Source organism: Gossypium hirsutum, chromosome A03, assembly GCF_007990345.1.
Source record: "Gossypium hirsutum isolate 1008001.06 chromosome A03, Gossypium_hirsutum_v2.1, whole genome shotgun sequence".
Taxonomy (NCBI): Eukaryota; Viridiplantae; Streptophyta; class Magnoliopsida; order Malvales; family Malvaceae; genus Gossypium; species Gossypium hirsutum.
The window spans coordinates 4195164-4214171 of record NC_053426.1 but is presented as its reverse complement, the minus strand read 5'-3'; the positions used below and the strand labels follow the sequence as shown (position 1 = coordinate 4214171).

The 19008-nt window shown below is 28.1% G+C and overlaps 1 protein-coding gene and 2 long non-coding RNA genes across 3 annotated transcripts; all 3 read right to left on the bottom strand.

Moving 5' to 3' along the window:
- Positions 1-406: 406 nt before the first annotated feature.
- Positions 407-2377, bottom strand: LOC121223776 (uncharacterized). The gene is made up of 3 exons (XR_005921127.1): positions 2260-2377; positions 1739-1814; positions 407-667 (listed from the first exon to the last, which is right to left on the bottom strand). It is a non-coding gene; the product is annotated as an uncharacterized lncRNA (long non-coding RNA).
- Positions 2378-3395: 1018 nt separating this feature from the next.
- LOC107942793 (uncharacterized) lies at positions 3396-4522 on the bottom strand. The gene is made up of 2 exons (XR_001695916.2): positions 4092-4522; positions 3396-3740 (listed from the first exon to the last, which is right to left on the bottom strand). It is a non-coding gene; the product is annotated as an uncharacterized lncRNA (long non-coding RNA).
- A 4174-nt stretch (positions 4523-8696) lies between these two features.
- LOC107942794 (oxysterol-binding protein-related protein 4C) lies at positions 8697-15252 on the bottom strand. Its single transcript, XM_041106170.1, has 7 exons — positions 15019-15252; positions 10793-10948; positions 10039-10284; positions 9832-9928; positions 9457-9748; positions 9279-9381; positions 8697-9192 (listed from the first exon to the last, which is right to left on the bottom strand). Exons 1-7 carry the CDS (start codon positions 15121-15123, stop codon positions 8935-8937), a joined length of 1257 nt encoding a protein of 418 aa, XP_040962104.1. The 5' UTR covers positions 15124-15252; the 3' UTR covers positions 8697-8934.
- Between the last annotated feature and the right edge of the window lie 3756 nt (positions 15253-19008).

The following is a 19008-nucleotide window of genomic DNA, read 5'->3' as shown; positions in this document are numbered from 1 at the left end:
TTTGTTGATTGTGTATTAATACCATTTTCGTAAATAGATTTATCATACGTAGTTAAAGACGACGCTGGGATCTTGAAGGTGAAAGAAAAAGAAAAGGCGACGGACTACTAGCGTTTTCGATTTGTGCTAACTTAATATGTTCTTATTTTATGTTTAAATTGATGTTTAGTTATTGGCTCCGTGCTTTTATGAATGAAAGCATGACTTGTCTCATATGTTGTTGATAGCCTCATAGTAATATGAAAGCTAAATAACAACACAAGGCATGATAATTGTAACGACCCCTAACCCCATCTCGTCGTTGGAACAGGATTATGAGACATTACCAATCAGTACAGTACAATACAGACATTAATTAAATATAAACGTTCAGACTCATCATAATTTTAAGATGACGTCCCTTTAATGGGCCCCCGCGGTCCAATATGAACAGTAAAATCAATTTGGGACTAAATGAGAATTACTACGAATTTTTCTTTCAAATTTCAAATTCATACTATATACCATTGCCAATCATAATTTACTTATTTTATCAATACTTTCACAACCTAAATGGCTCTCATAAAACATACTAGGTACATGCCATTACCAATACTCAACATGCTTTACCTCATCGAATTCAGGATCGGCCTGGAATTCTGATTCAATGATCTAGCCTTAACTTAACCTGCGCACGGAAACAAACTGTAAGCTGAGTATACACTCAGTGGTATTTCTATAATCTGAACACTTAAACAATTACAAAACATATTAATATATATATATTGAACTATTCAAACTCAATGAGTATTCAAGCATTCACTTTCCAACCAATGTTTTGGTCTATTTTAAATTCAAAATCATTTATTATTTTTCAATAGTAATTAATCAATCAGTAATATTCATTAACAATCAGCTAATCAGAACAATTATTTATTCAATAACAGTCGGTAACAATCAATTATTCAATAATAATCAGTTATTCAGTATCAATCAGTTGATCGGTTATCCAGTAACAGTCAATTATTCAGTAAAATCAGATATACAGTTTATTCAGTAACAGTCGATCTTTCTAGTTCCTTTATTTACCCCTATTAACATGACTCGGACCTAGACGGATACACGGATCCAACCAACACACCAGTACAGCACATAGTGTCTCATTGGCCAAAGCCAGAACAATAACAGTAACAGTAACAGTAACAGTATGGTACACAGAGTACCTCATCGGAACAAATCCGGAACTGTAATAGTAACAATATCCGACACACAAAGTGCCGAATCGGTAACAGTTACGGTAACAGTAACAATAACAGTAGTCGGCACATAAGTGCCTGATCAGTAAGCCGACAGAACCCGTACTCTTTCATATCCTATGGCATGCCAACTATATTCGACTAACCCGACTAGTTAATAGGGTATTTAATTCACTTTCCAGTTTTCAATTAATTCATATTTTAATTAATTAACTATATTTTTTCAATTCAATATAATTCCATTCACTTTTCACTAATAAATATTCAATTTCACAATAATCACAATTTTCTATCAATTTCATCACACTTCCAACTACATATATTTTCCAATATAACAAATATTTATTATTCAATTTCCACATCAATATTCATTTCAATTCAAACATTCACATATATTCATAAATTAATTTAATATAATCAATATTCAATCCAATTCAAATAATCATCTGAAAATAATAAATCCAACAATTTAAGTATTAAGTTCAGATTATAGAAATACAAACCGTATTTTCTCGAGCTAACTCCCGTTGTCTTTGCCATTTTTCCTTGCCTAGCCGAGATTTCCCGAGACAACGTTAGCTATGAGAATTAAAACAATTCATATTCGTTAATTCACTACTAATTTATATCTAATTAATACAATTTCTATTCAATTTCTACTTTAATTTCAATTTAATCTTAACTAAATTCACTTACTTTTTCTATCTCAATTCATACTTCATTTCAACTCAAATTTTGTCCAAACTCATACTTAACTATTAAATTTCCAGCATATTTTTTTAATTTCGAAATTTCATCAATTTAGTCTCTACAACATAAAACTTATGAATTACTTTACAATTCAATCCTTATTTCATTTCTAACTTGAATTTCTATCAATTTAACCCTTATTTCATCATTTTACTCAACATGAACATTATCTAGAAATCTAATAACTTTCAAAATATCAACTTAATTTCATCAAAATTTTGCTCCAAAACTTTTAAAACATCAAAATTAAATAAAAAGGGCTAAATTGACATACCAATTAAACTTCCAAACCTTGAAATCCCAATTTTTCCCTTTTTTCTTCTTTCCTTTTTCCTTCCTTCTTTCTTTTCTCTGTTTCGTTTCATCCTTTCTTTCTTTTTCTATTCTTTTTCTTTTTATTCCTTTTATTATATATATATTATAATAACTTAATAATAGCTATAATAAAATATCTATTTAATATCCAATATCTATTTTACATTTGTATACAGATATATTATTACATTCTGTCTTTCTTTAACCTATTCATTATATAAATATATTTTACTTAATACTAATATATAATTTAATAATATACTTATATAATAAGTAAATGTACATGTATTTTACAATTGTATGTATATTAGTATTACACATGTCACCATATGCACCATACATTTGTAAACTTTTATTTAATTTTCACATAAAAATCTTATAATATAATTATTTAATTAATAAATACCTTTTATTAATACACTTGTACCCAATCATTACCACACATTTGTCTTACTTTTATTTATTTATCATATAATATCAATTTAATAATAATAAATACATTAATATTTACTTAAATAATAAGTAAATACAATCATGTATTACAAATGTGTGTATTATATTTATTACACTTGTATTTATTTTTGCCATACACTTGGCACTCTTTTTGGCTTATTTACTTATTTAGCCCTTTCAATTTTCTTTATTCTATTATTAAACTTTCACACTTCATTCAATTTAATCCTTTTATCCAATTATCCTTAATTTAATCTAATTTACTTCATTAAACTCTAATTAACCACTCAATTAACTTTGTAAATATTTTTAATAAATATTTACGAATTTATTTTTCAAAAATGAAGACCCAAAAATATATTTTTTCGATAACGATAAAATTCAGGTCGTGAACAAGGTAAGTAATTATACTTTATGTTATGTCGAAATATGAGATCAAGATGAAAAGCTTAGACGGCGCAATGATACATTAATATTCGAATTAAGATTCATAATGTGTTATGTTGAATTAGTTTGATAATTAAACTTTGATACTAATGTTATGTCACATTGTTTTATGTTTATGTGCTTTAATTCAAATCATGTTAGCACTATTGAGTTCCTTTGCTCAGCAGACTGTTTGTTTAATTTTGTGCGTAGGTGTTAATCAAATCTCGAGGTTTTAGAGAGGTCGATGTAAGACCCAATTTGTGCCCGGGCCTACACCAAAACTAAAACCAAAAATAAAATAAAACAACAAAAATAAATCCAATGTCCCTTTTACAAACATTGAGATCCAATACCCATTACAAGCCCAAACCTAAACCTAACCCAACTAACCCAAACAGCCCAAAATATCCCAAGCCCAAAACACCAATGAAATTTTCGGCAGAAAACCTAGGTCACTTGCGCCGCAGCAACTTTCAGTAGCCTCCAACACCGCTGCTGCCTCCGTGCCAGCCCCACGTGCGCCATCATCCAGCTAGCTCCATTCATACCTGCAACAGGCTAACAACCCACAACAAATTGACTGCAAAGGATAACATATTACAGCAATGAAATTGGATTTTTCTTTTTATTTATTTATTTATTTTATTATTTTCGGCTATAAAAACGGAATGAAATCAGGTGTAAAGGGGATCTTTTATTTTTCCGATTACACATGCAAATCTGTAAAAAGTTTGAATAGAATAAAGACGATGTAAATAGGGGGTTCTAAAAAAGATATAAGGGGATTGAAAAAAAGCAATAAAAAAGGGAAAAGGTGATTCTCAGTTTGATAGTCTTCTTTTTTTCTTTTCTGCATTTTTCTTCTTTAAGTTTACAGGAAATTTTAAAATAAAAGAAAAAGGTATTTACCTTAGTAGTCGAGACCCGTCTTCTTCGTCGCAATCAAAGTAGGGACGGTGTTTCGAAATTGAAAACAGAGTCCTCGAGGTTCTCCATGGCTCCCCTGCACCACTGCTCAAATTGAAGCAAGAATATGAGAATAAGGGGCTATGGAGATTGGCCGAATGAAGAAGGAAAAATTAGAACGCCTCTGTCTTTTCTCCTTTGTTAGTAATTTAGGTTTTTTTTTCTTTATAAACAAGATGAAACGGTACCGTGTGAAGCCAATCCCAATGGATCCCTTGTTGACGGAATATTTACGCACATAGCCCTCCCCTCCTGCACTGATCTCTAATTAGGTCTCAATTAGGATTTATTTGTTTTTTTACATTTTCCCTGAGATTTTCATATTGTTACGATTTAGTACTTATTTGAACACTGCGTTTTAACATTTGGTATATCCTCGTTCCAAGTCCTTGCTCATTTGTGCGTGTTTTATTTGGATCCTCAGTTTTGATTTAATGATTTGTTTTATTTATAGATTATCCTTTTGATTATGATTTTATTTCAATTAAGTTAGGTTTTATATTTTTAGGATTTATTTATTATTTTGTTTGACCTATTATTTTAACATGTTTTTTTAATTATTTTTTAAATTCCATTTTGTTTTAGTTTTCTATATATTGTTGAATTGTTTTACTATATAAGTCATGGTTTTGAAATTCTCTTTACGTAAATTTATATTTAAAATATTTGTGTAATATTCATTCATATGCATTGATATTTATATATATATATTATGTCAAATTACTCACTTGAATCCTCTTTTGAACATGTTCATATAATTTTTCTTTAAAATTTTATATATATATTATTTGTTTCTTTTGAATCCAATTTTGGGTGTTATATACTTTCTTTGTTTCAAATATTTTCTTATATTATTATCCTCTTGTATATGCATCGTTTGTACTAGGGTCTTTACTCCAAGTATACTATTAATTTTATATTATTTTATACATACGTTTTTTTAAACCTATTCCTATATTTTGTTATAAATATTTTGTGTTATTTAAAGGAAAATTCACATATTTCATGAATCATTTAAACTATTAATAGTTGGTCATGTTATTTTAAATATATAGTTTTTTTTTTAAAAAGAAAGAGATCTATTTATATAATTATGTTGTTAAAATATATTACGTATATAGCTTATGATAAAGTTAATTTAATCTTATAATTTATATTTTAATTTCATGATATTTTATATAACTTTTACTTGTATTTCCTTTCAAATTTATTATATACATAATTCATTCTTTTAAAAAAAAACATATATTATTATTTCTTTGTTAGTTAAGATTCTTTCATATACATATAGTTTGATTGTATATTGGTATGTTCATCTTCCATGTATATTGTTTATCCTTGGTTATGGTATTATATCTTCATTATATATTGTTTTATTGACTTTTATCATTGTATGTATATTAACACCTTAAGGTATATAGGTTTAGTTTTTAAAATATTCTTGCATGTTATTAGCTCCAAATTACTTCTTTCACAATATTTATTTTCATATTCATTCACATATTCTTAGTCTTATTTTATATATGTGCATCCTTTCAAATCCAATCATGTGTTGATTCATTTTGTAAGTTTTCATATATTTAATAGTTTTCAAATTATTTCCCATTTGTTTTTGTGTACTATGTATCGCTTTAGTTTTCATGTTATTTCATGTATTATTGTTTTATATTGATTATTAACCTTTTGCACTATTATTTAAATCATGGTAATTTGTTCTTTTGTTTACTTGTATAATATTTCGTATGGTAATCTATGTTTATAACTTTTTTGTTATATTGTTGCATCGTGATTCAAATTTCAATATTTTGGTTGATATTAGTTGTTTCGTTGTTATTTCAGGAAAAATAAAAGCGCTTTGAGCAAATTTTCAATTTTCCTTGTTATTCAAAAATTCTGAAATAAGGCAATATCTAATATTTGGGGAATTCGAAAAATCGTGCTCAATCGTACTGGGTATGATTTTTCCTGTGGACCAAATATTTGGATACCCTTTTATAATTTCAATGTATGAATTGTTCAAAAGTCGAAATTCAATCGCATCTTAAAGGTATAAGGGATTGTATCCAATCGTACTGGGTATGAAACCACATATCTTTAAAACGAGAGATTTTTTACCGCTAATTTGAGCTATTCAAACATTTTTAAAAAAAATCATACTTCGGAAAATCTTTTCTTTTAAAACTTTTGATATAAGGACAGCATCAAATCAATTTGGTACCAATTTTTGGGCGTAATGAGGGTGCTAACCCTTCCTCATGCGTAACCGACTCCCGAACCCGTTTTTTTATTTTTTACATGAACCAAATTTATTTTTCATTGAATAAAGCGTTTTAATAGGTGGTCCAATCACACCTAAATCAAGAGATTGGTGGCGACTCCACACTAGGTTTTAAAAGTCGATCCTCATTTTTTCCTAAATCGAAAAGATGGTTTCGACAGTTGACAATATCTATAATTCAATTTCGACTCAACAAAGTGTGTATAGTTATTTTATATGTTTTGTTGAGGTTGGCATGTACCCACTGTCATAATTTGGTTGGGGTTCAATTTGACGTTTTGGTACCTATCATACTTGAGATTTGTAAATAAAGTGTGGTTATATAAGTATGAAGTTGTGTATGATATGTAATCTTAAGATTATGATAGTATGCATGCCTATATTACTCCGTTTGTACCATGCTTTTGATGATTCTTACATACCAAGTAAGTGCAATTGATGCTTGAGTTGGTGATGTTATGTTCTTGGTTGAGATCATGTGCTTAAATGTGTTAAAAGTATGTTAAAATGGTGTTTAGAACTTGTTTATAATGTTCCATAATGTTTAGAAATGATTTGGTATTATTTTGGATTAAACTAGGTGTGTTTTTGAGTCATTTTTGGGTTTTGACAAACTTTTATCGATACAAATGACAGGTGTATCAATATAAATAAGTCAATAGCAAAAAATGAACTGTGGTAAGGACTTCTATTGACACAAATGTGGCAAAATAGTGTTTAAAATGACTCGAACTTAGTTTCAATTATCCCCAAACACCTACAACTCGATTTAAAATGTTTCTAAAGTGTTTAAAATTACTTGAATTTATTTTTAATTAATATGAACGGTTTTGTATAATATAAAAAATGCTAAATGCTTGATGCTTGATGCTTGTGTTGTTTATGAAAGAAAACTAGTCCAAGTTGTTTTGGCAATGAATGTGGTGTTTCACATTCGAACTCGGCAATCAAATAGAGTGTGTGGTGTCATAGTAGATGTCATCAATTCATTGTTGCCGTCCACCACCTTAGATTACTTGTCCAAATTTCTTCTTCCTTTTCTTTAACTTCCAACCATTAATTTTTACGAACCAATAAAATTCATCCAAATTCCATACTAGTACCATTCTTTTCTTTTTCCCATATTATCACTTAATATATATATTTTTTTCCAAACTAATCATTATGTTGGAATCTAATCATGGAAAAATTGCTTTTAAATCCTTTTCGCATAAAATGGTAAAATCAACTTTAACCCTTTAACTTTTTCACTTTATTCAACTTGGTGCATACTTTGGTTTCCAACTCCACACATCAATATAATTCTATTCCACATTCATAAAAAACAAAAATTTATTTGTCACAGCACCTTTTCTTCTTGTAATAAATTTGCACTTTTAATCCTCAAACTTTCACCAAATTTCAAGTTAGTCCTTACTAAAAATTCTCCATTCATACTTTATTTTCCCAATGTCTAAGTTAACTCTACTATTACTATTTGATTAATAATTCTTACTTTCTCATAAATTTTACTGTTCATCTTTTAAAATACAACTATCAGTGACATCAAGATTTTTATCTTACTCTACTTTCTCATATATATTATTTGACTTTATTCCTTTAACACTTAATAGATTTTTTTTATCTTACGATTTCCAACTGACTTTTTATCACTTTTGCAACCATTAGTGAATCTCAAAGGACTTTTGATCCAAATGTACGATATTTCAAAATATACGGTACTTTGATAATAATACAATACTCCAATATAATCACGGTACTCCAAGAACACTACGGTACTTCCATATCACTACTTTGATATCCACCTGAACTCCCATCCCTCTTTCAATTTTCCGTAATTGATCTTGTTAAGTCCTGCTAGATTATTTGTTCACATACCACTTTAATCACTCGATGGATCACTTTATTTGAATCAACTTCTTTAGTCATTTTATATTTCACATTTTTCACATAATAATATCATTTTAATATTCCATTCAAATCCAAATCACATCAAATATACATAATCACGTCGTAAAATTATCTCACATATCCATATTCACACGTTTCATTCTCACCGTCATAACTCAATTCTATTTAATACCTATATCTCAATACCTATAATTTATTTTACTGTTTCATAATACAATCATACCACATTTTCTTCCTGACAAATATTTAAGTTCAATCCATATTCTTAGTTTAGTCCAAAATCGACTAATTTAAGCTTTGATATCAATAAATATAACATTCTTTATCCAAATCAATATAATATATCCAAGCAAGAAATATAATATTAAAAATTTTGAAATTTTTTCATAATAATTGTACACTTAATTTATTATTGTTAGTTCAACCTTTAAAATTCATTATATGACATTTATCATATAACTTGCATTTATCATATTATATGACATGAATAAGCATATAATGTTGTTCAGAAGCAGGTTTGATTCCAGCTGCGGTATGAATTTTACTATAAGGTGATGCTTAAGATAGTGTTGATCTTTAAATATTTGTTAAATAAGGCTATGAAAGAGGAAGAACAATTGGAGCAGGTGGAACCCATTGTTGAATAGGTGAACATTCCCAACCACCATCTTTGGTGTAAGTCACACTGAAATTCTGGGGAACCCATGTTGTTCCTTTCAACTCCCTTTCTCTCAAGACCTCCCTCTGCTTTTCCTCCACTGCGTTCTTCGCTTCTTTTGCCTTCTCCCAATTTTGGCTCATTATGGCCTCGCTTAGCTCACTCCACACTGCTGCCGATTCTGTTGACCTCACCCCCTAACAACACAAAATACAACAATCCATCATCATCCTTTTAATACAGAAATGCAAATTTGTTCATTCTCATTCATCAAGGAGTTTACCTTCAGATCCTTAACGACAGGGGTTTTCAGCCCTGAAAATACTTCTTCTGCATTGTATATCACCCTCGACTTCCCACTATTATTGTCCTTCGCTGTCACCGTTCTGAATTAAATAATCATTAGAATTAGAACAGCTGCATACATGAGATGGTTTAAAAATAATATATATGTTGAATACCTATCCCAATGACCATTAAGTTGGAAAAGAGTCCTTCTGGTTGCTGTTTCATAGACCTTTCCTTTAACTGATCTATGACTTCCTCTAAGACCAAAAAAGGACTTGGTTCCAAATCGTAACTCAGCTTCAAGCCCGTTTTCTTTGCACCTGATTGTGACGTTTCCAGCCCAATCCACTCCTGGCAGTGGCAGAAATTTTATCAAGAGGTTGGGGGAGTTCATTTCATATGTTTCTCCTCGACTCAGGAGCTTAAGTTGCCTCTTCCCTCGCACCTCAGTTTCCACCCACGCACCTACCAATATTGTTTTTATTAATTAAACACCAGACCCACCAATCGTTCTAAATAAGAAAATGGGTGTAGGAAGAAGACCAAACCATTGAAGTTGGGGACACATTGGTGACACCAAATGAGTTCAATATTGTGTTCCTCATCGGTTGCATGGAGAGCAGAAACTGGGGGGTGATGAGAAATCTGTAAAATAAAATCATCAATGTTATTTTGTCGTTTCAATAAAATGAGAGATAAGATAATTAATGCAATAAAAAAGACTTAGAGGGGAGCAATAAATGGAAACAAGCTACCTGTTCGAGGAGGACGTTGAGAGTAGCCCTCGAGACATGATGAGTCTCACCGAGGATGGGGTTGTAAGGGGCAACCCCAAATATGGGCGGGCGTAACGTGGAAATGCTCCAAGCCACAACCGACATGAATCTGTCGAGGGAGTTGTCGGCCTGGTTACATCGCCTCAACATGTCACTGCCGCTGCAGTACACTGTTTCTCCATAACATTGAAGATGTGACTTGGGAAAGTTGAACTGAGGCGGCAGCTGCACAATCACATAATTTGTTATTTAATTATTTTTTATTATTATTACTTCTTAGAATTCATTTCTTTCCTTAATATTTAGAATTTTATTTAAGTACTAATTTTATTTTACATCAATAAAATTAGCACAATTTTTTTTTACATCAATCATTCTTAACTAATAATTTTAATTTAAATCATTATTATAATTATAACTTAGAATATTCAAGTAATAAATATATTTTAAAATTAGCACAACCCTTTAATTAATTTAATTTTTAAATGTCTAATTATCACAATTTATATCAAATTTATAATTATTTTTAAATATATAATGATTATTTAAAACAGTAAGAAATTAAAGCACATATTGGCTAGTGATTATTTAATAAATTATTAATAATAATAAAATTGCAAATAAGAAAATAATACCAGCATAAACAGTCTTATGAATTTAATTAATATGTTGTTGACTAATTTATTTTCTTTTAAATTAAAAAAATAAAAACAAAAATTGAAGTTTGACGAACCTTAAAATGAGTGAGATCTGAGCCTGGGCGTACGTTCTTGAAAAGACTTAATATCCTTTGGATCAAATTGGGAGCCTTGTAATCAACTTCTAGTTCACCATTTAATGATAATGGTCTTGTAAGAACTATTTTTATTTCATCCTCGCTTCTTCTTAACTGTCCAGATCAACGGTTATCAATAGTTCATCAATACAAATCACTGACAGAATTTACAACGATTATCAATAATTACCACCAAAATCAAATCACTAAATTTACAAATGAAGGAACTGGAATATATTTAAACAAGGCTTATATATTGTGAAACTTAAACAAAAATAAAATGTAAACGAAGAACTTACGCATGCATAAATGCACATAATGGAACTCAAGCATGGACACTCAAGATCTTATAATTAATATCGTCAAAACTACTAAAGCCTTGTTGCCGTAAATGTAGACTTTTTGAAAAAGAAGCAGAAGAAGAATAAATATTAGTAATCAAATTGGATCTTTTTTTAAGAATTAAATTGATCAATTAGATTAAAAATTAATTGAGGTATTGATACAAAATAAAGGATTGGATTGATTAATCCATGGATCGATCCAAACCAGTTGAGCTGATGAACTAGTTAAACCAAACTAAAAAAATTAGTTGAATTGATTTTCTCTATTTTTTTAAAAAATTTATAATTTTATAATAATTTATTCAATTGAATCGAACGAACCAATCAAACAAAAAGCGATCAAACCAAGAACCGATAGTTTGATCAATTTGCAACTGATTCAATTATGAAAACCTTGAATTTAATTATAAAAATGTATTTATATAAAATCTGTAAAAGACCTCGAGATGGTAGACTTAGACTTAAAATACCATAATTTTCAAGATTTTAATTTTACCATTTCAACCAATGAGTCATTTAATTTTTATATAATTTTTTCCTAAATATATTTTTTACATTTTCTTTTCTAATATAGTTGTAACAAAACGATAAATTAGTACGGTCGCAGGAATTTCACTACTGTCTCGGTGACATCGAAATACATTATCTACTGGTGAAAAGTGGCTTTTTCTTAATATAGGCAAGTGGCTTTGTAGCTTATCACAACTTATTTTAAGATAGATTATATTATTATAATTCAAAAAAAATATTTAAAACACTGAACTATTTAAATATTTTTATTTAATTCATTTGGCTGTTAAGTTTTTTAAAAAGAAAAATTTTGCTAACGAACTCTAAATGACAATTCAACAGTTAGTATGATGGATCAATACCTATCAACAAATAGAATAATATGCCTTAAATCTAAGTTGATCTGATAACTAGTGTCAAAGATAAAAAGAAAAAATTATATAAATTTTAGTTTGTAAATTCATGATGCCCAAAGTCATTTTAAAGGAAAAATTTAACTATAAAAGGGAAATACAACTTTCGATTGGTGCAGATTGTGTTAACAATAAAAAGCCATATTAATAATTCAGTGACTTAAATGAAAACTTTTAAATACTACAATAACCAAATTATAACTTTTTTAATGAAATTATCAAAACAAAAATTTATTTATAATTCAATGACTAAGTATAATTTACCTTAATTTTATATCTCTGTTAGAATACATTATTCTTTGACAAATTCTAAAAATAAAAACTTAGTTTCATCAAGTTACCTAACTTAAAAGAAAGTCTTCGAACAAAAAAAAGGAAAACTTAAAAAAGGTGAAATTTATGTATGTATTTAATAAATGGCACAATTAATTTTTTTTATAGACAGAAATTAAATTTTAATTTTTATAATAATAATAAAATTTTATTATTTTAATAATTTATATTTTTTATAAATATTAAAAAATTAATTTAAATTTTTATCATTTTTAAAAAAATTAAAGTATAATTTTATTTTTATTAATTTAAAATTTTAAAAATTTACATAAAAAATTTTCTTCCCAGCCCTACGCAATTAATGAACATTGAATATATTTTTTGACAAATTCTAAAAATAAACCTAAAAACAATAAATTTTTATGTACTTATTTCATAAATGGCCTAACTTTATTTTACCAAATAGATTATTCTTTTACCAAATCTAAAGATTTAAAACTAGTTTGATCAAGTTGCTTGACCTAAAAGAATATTAACTAACATTATTTTTAAGGTTTGGGTAAAGCTAAAAGAGGGAAGCCAAAAAAAAAAAAAAGTTGTATTTAAATGGTATATTTTTAAAAAAAATTCTTCCCAGCCCTACGCGATTAATGAACATAGAATACATTCTTTGACAAATTCTAGAAATAAAAACTTAGTTTGATCAAGTTACCTTACTTAAAAAAGTCTTCGAACCAATAAAGATAAAACCCTAAAGAAGTCATTTTTATGTACTTAATTGATAAATGGCCCAACTGTACATCTGAAATCAATAATGATTCTTTGACCAATTCTAAAATCAAAAACTAGTTTGATCAAGTTGCATAACCTAAAAGAATATAACTAACATTAATTTTTAGGTATGGGTAAAGTCAAGAGCAAAGCCAAAAAAATAAAAAAAATAAATAAAAAAGCTGGATTTAAATTATACATTTTTATAATAAAGAAAATATAATTTTATTATTTTAATAATTTATAAAAAAGATTAAATCAAATTTTATAATTTTTAAGAGGATCAAAGTGTAATTTTATTATTAAAATTCATTTTAAGGGTTTGAACTCAAATTCTCTATCTAAGAGTGTAATTTGCTTTATTACTACACCAAACAATTATTGATATCACTAACATTATTTAAGCCTAATTATCTAAATGTGTTAATTTAATAAATTAATTAGCCAATAATAACCTTTAGCTATATTTGATAATTTTTTTTTCAAAGAATGATATATCCAACAATCAACCAAATTTGAGAAATATAGAATTCTTTTCTCCAACTATTTACAAATAAAAGAAAATAATTTAATTAATAACCTTTAAACTATATTTTTTAAATTAAATATATAAATATATTTTTAATCCAACTAAATATTTAAACTATAATTTTACAATAATTATGTTTACATTAAAATAAATTTGTTTTTAGTTTCATTCTCTCTCTACTTGTCTTCTTCAAACAACTCATGCTTTGTTCCTTACCTTTTCTTTCACGTTTTTTCCATTGTTTTCTTTTTTTTTCATTAAATCTGAGGTCCATCACAAATTTTTTTTATTTTTTAATGACAATTTTTGGTTTTCCCAGATTTAATGGAAAATAAAAACAAAGAAAAATGAAAAAAAAAAAGAAAGAAAGAAAAGAATGGATAATTTGAAGAAGAGGGGTAAATAACAAATTTTAATTCAATTTTAAAATAGACCTTTAATTTCAAGTAAATTTAAAAATAATATGTGACAAGTTTAGTTTTTATCAGTTGAAGTAGTTTTTTAAATAGAAATAATAGTATACTTCGAGGGCTACTTTAAATTAACCCATTAAAAAAATTAGGTACCTAATTTTTAAAAAAGGTATACTTGGAGGACTACTTATTAAATTAACCCATTAAAAATAAAGACGTAGGAAATCGAAGCTATTATTTCGTCTTCTTTTTTACCTTGTATTTAAGTTAATAAACCGATCAAAACATTTTGGACAAAGTCTATGCAAGAAGAAACAAATTAAAATATAGGAAAAGCTTTGGGAATATAAAATAAATGAGAAATTGGCGCAAGCAATCATTGGGTTAACCAAATCCCTGGACTAGTTTGAAGTGGAGTGTTAGGCAAAAATGGATTCCCATCCTTTAACATTATTCACCCATCAAATTAGCTGACGAAAAACTTAAACAAACACCCCACCTCCATCCCCCCCAAAAAGAGAGCTAACATCATTTGCATTTTAAGCCAAGCTTTTCTCAGATCGATTTAACTACTATAAATATATAAAGAAAAAGAAAAGGAAAACAAAAGATGCCATTACTTTACGCGTCTTTTTCCTTTTTCAAATTTGCACAGATATCAACATAACAAACAATATTGTATTATTCTATAAATCAAGCAGAGAATATATATTCTATGAAGAAGAATGATCAAATATCGCCGGAAAACAGCCTTGAGTATGGAAATCCGGTTTCAGATAACCGTAAAACAGCCGTTTTGTGAAATTATGAGAAGTGGAAGAGTCATATATAATAATAAAAAAAGAACGAAAGTGCGTCGTTTTTCGAAATGAACTTATGTGTGTGTAGATGAAAGGAGAGAGAGATGGAAAATGTAAAAGATATAACGTACCATTTGAAAGGAGCAGAGCAAGCAATAGATATCCAAAGAGGTGTGATCTGCAGTGCAGAGGCTTCTTTTTTTTTTTTTTGGTATGAGGAAGATGAATGGATGCATAGGTTTAGTGGGATTTTTATAAAGGGGTTTAGAGTAGAGAGTCTGAGTGAGTAAATGACAATAAATTTGGTAGCAAATGGTTTGATCACCGTGTTACCCAATTAATCCAACAGTCTTCGTATGCCAATCAAGTGCCACCACCTGATATCCTCTTTATATAACAATGCACTGAAAATAAGCAATTTTAAAACGTGTTCTAAAATGACTGGTTAATCAGAACGGTAATCACTTTAAAATTATTTTTCCAGAGTAATTCTAGTATGCTTGTGATAACATGCGAGTTCAGCCTTCATTTCAACGAAGCAATGGTTGAAAGATTTTGATAGGCACTCATTTAATATATAGATTTATATGAACTCGTGTCTCGGTCTAATGATTAGGGTATTCACTGTCTTAAGTGTGGTTTGAGTTTGAATTGTATTAGTTATGTTGTTGTTAAAGTTTTGTTCTACTTTTATCTCCAGCATCAAATGAGCGGTTAAATCTGTCTTAAGAAAATTGTAAAAATAAGCCTCAACTACCAGTCAAATCTTTGCCCACTTACAAGTACACAATTTTGATCCAGTTTTATTTTTAATTTTTATTTTTCAAATTATATATATTGTTCTGGTTCGATCTTATAATTTAAATCAATATTTTACATTACTATTTCTTTCTCTAATGTATTTGCAACAACTTTCTGTGACGTTTACTAAAAAAGTCAAGAAAAGTCGTACCTTTCATGAGTTTTCATAAACAGTCATGATAAAAAAAACGTCGTTAAAAGTCATAGTTCTTAGAGTGACTATTATTTTAATACTTCATTGCCTTAGACATAATATTTCACAATAAAATAGTAAACAACATTCACAATTATGTAAATATTATTAAAATCAAATGATACTAAAACTATTGAATATCAAATGTAATTAATATATATGCATTACTATTTAATTTAATTATAAAATATGTTTATTGTGTTTTGAGTTTTAACATATAAATTAAGAACTACGAGATAGACTTAAACATAAATTAATATTCCCAACGAGATAGAGTTACAGCCTAATCTGATGTACAATGAAGAACTAGTGAAAATTTTACCTCGAGAAGTGAAAGAACTGCAAAATAAACGAGTATCATTAGTGGAAGTATTATGGCATCGACACGATTTAGAGAAGGCAACATGTGAACAGGAAGAAGCAATGAAATCACAGTACCCTAATCTATTCTCAAGTAAACTTTTTGAGGACAATTTTCTAAAATGGACAGCTATAACAGCTCGAAAGTCAGTAGTGTTAAAAACAGTAATTTTGGAACCCCATTTTCGATGATCAAATCCATAAATATTAATATTTAATATTTACAATGTTAGTATGAAGTTTAATTAAAGTTTGAAACATTAGTTTTGTCGTTTGGATAGTTAATTAAAGTACAAAGACTAAATTATAAAAGTGGTAAAAATTAATCACTATAGATTTTTAAGAACTTGAAGGACCAATTAAGCAATTGGTTATTTTTAATTAGAGATTCAGTGGTGGATGATGATACCCACTAATTTAATTTAATATGGATTAAGATTAAATTAACTAAGTTTAATTAGAATAGTTAGTGATTAATTAAAGTTAATTAAAATATATAAACTAAAATTAAACGAAAAGGAAACCATTTTTTGCTTAATCTTTCTCATTCTCACGAAACTAAAGGGAGAATAGGTTTCAAGCTTCAAAACTTTATTTCCTTCAATTGATCGGGAATTGAACCAACCACAAGAAAATTGAGGAAAAGAAAAAATTGCATATTAGTCTCCGACACCTTACCCGTTGTCATTTTTATCAAGTAAGTTCATATGAAATTTACTAAGTTATTTTAATTATATTTTAATTATAATTAGTATATATTAACTTAGATTAATTGAAAAAAGATTGTTAGTTTGGCATATAAGGTATTAAATCGTAAAATATGATATATATATGATAAATACAAGCAAGTATATGAAATCAAATGGATGTGAAATGAAATATGATTGAATGATACGTAAATACTGAAGTTAGAAAAATTGAAATATTATGGAAACGGAAATGGTATTAATTGGAACCTGGTAAATGTTATTAGGGTTCAAAGAAAATTAGGTGTTTAATTAAGGACTCCAAGATCGATGGTTTGAGATCCAACATGTGTTGTGAATTCTCTGAAGCTTGTGTGAGTAGCATTGAATTATCCTTTACCGATGGCTTGAGATTCAACATGTGTTGTGAACTCTCTGAAGCTTGTGCAGGCAACATCAGGTAAAGCATGTACAGTAACTCTGATCTGAAGCCTGTGTGAGTAGCCTAAATATAAAAATGGTAAGTATACGAAAATGAAACAATTGAAAACGAATGAATATGAAATGAATTGTTATGTTGATAACTAACTTAATTGGTGTTGTGATGAATTTGTATATGAATGTGTAAGGTTGACAAAGGAATGCCGTGTTATTCATCTTTGTGTTTCAATTACATAAATAGTTGTAATGTCAATGTAAGTTAAGTTAATTTCTTATGAAGCTACTTAGTATTCATTATGCTTACCGATGTTCTTTCTTTCCTTGTAGTTGTTGGATTGCAGAACATGTTGGTCGAATTAGCTTGAAGATCACTTTACTCGATTTTGTGGCATGTAATTAGGAGTTTGGCCAAGTTAATTAAACCTAATTTAATGCTGAAACTTGTAAAGTTAATGTGCATAATTGTATTAGTACATGTTTTGGTATGCTTAGTGATGGCATTGAATGACCTATAATCATGCTAGCGTACTCGGTATTTTTATTGTGGAATGATGCCTATTGTGGCATATTAGTTAGTTTGGTATTATGATTGTTTAAAATGAAGGTTTAAAGCATACTTTGAAATTGTTACACTGTGTTTTAGGCATGAAAGGGTACCAAAATGAGAGATTTTGGCATATTTGATATGAAAGCGTGCCAATCGACAGGCTAAAGCATACTCGATTTGTGTGTATAATTACTAAGAGATGGTGTAGCTTTGATAGAACGTTTCAGTTCCGAAACTGTTTTTCTTTTTCCCTTTTAATTAATAAAGGCCATCTTTTACTTAAAAAAGATTCGAAACGACAATTTAGCATTGATTTTAATTTAATTAAGGCCAAAATTAAACCGAGAAATCAAATAAAAATTAATTAACAAAAAACAATTGGTTATTCCCCAAAAACATAAATTTGCAATCCTTTTGACAATTTTGAACCCACTTGTCTATAGACCTAAATTCAATAAAAAATTTTAATGATATTAATAATTTTTTAAAATTCATTCAACATTTTAATCAAAATAAAATATTTAAATTAACTAATAATATTATTAAATTTGAGTGACTAAATTATATAAAAAAATTAAAGTATAGATCTTAATTTTCAAATTTAAGTATAGTATAGAGACCAATATTGAAATTTGAAAATTGTTATATAATTTAAAAAAAAAACAAAAAAAATTGTTTATTAAACACGTGTTAAATAAGAAATACCTTACTACCGAAACTTTAAAAATCAGACTTGACATTTAAAACTCGTGACTATCATTTACTCTTTTAACGAACTTACAGAATGCGAAAAATTAATTTTCTTCTTCCAATACATACTTCAACTCTGTAAGCAACGCTGAGTCACTCCCAATCACTATATTGGGACCATTGGGTTAGGTTTAAAAACCGAAGAAGCTGAGCCCACACATGGATTACTTTAGGGAATAGAGTTGGGCTTTTCTTTTTCTTGGTTTGGCCCAAAATAAAGAAAAACTGGTTTTATCGTCAACCAATTAAATATCTTTCTTCGGACCGATATACTTATTGATCCATTTGGTTCAGTATAAACAATCATTCTTATGGCATTCTTATCCCTCTAAAAGCAAATTTG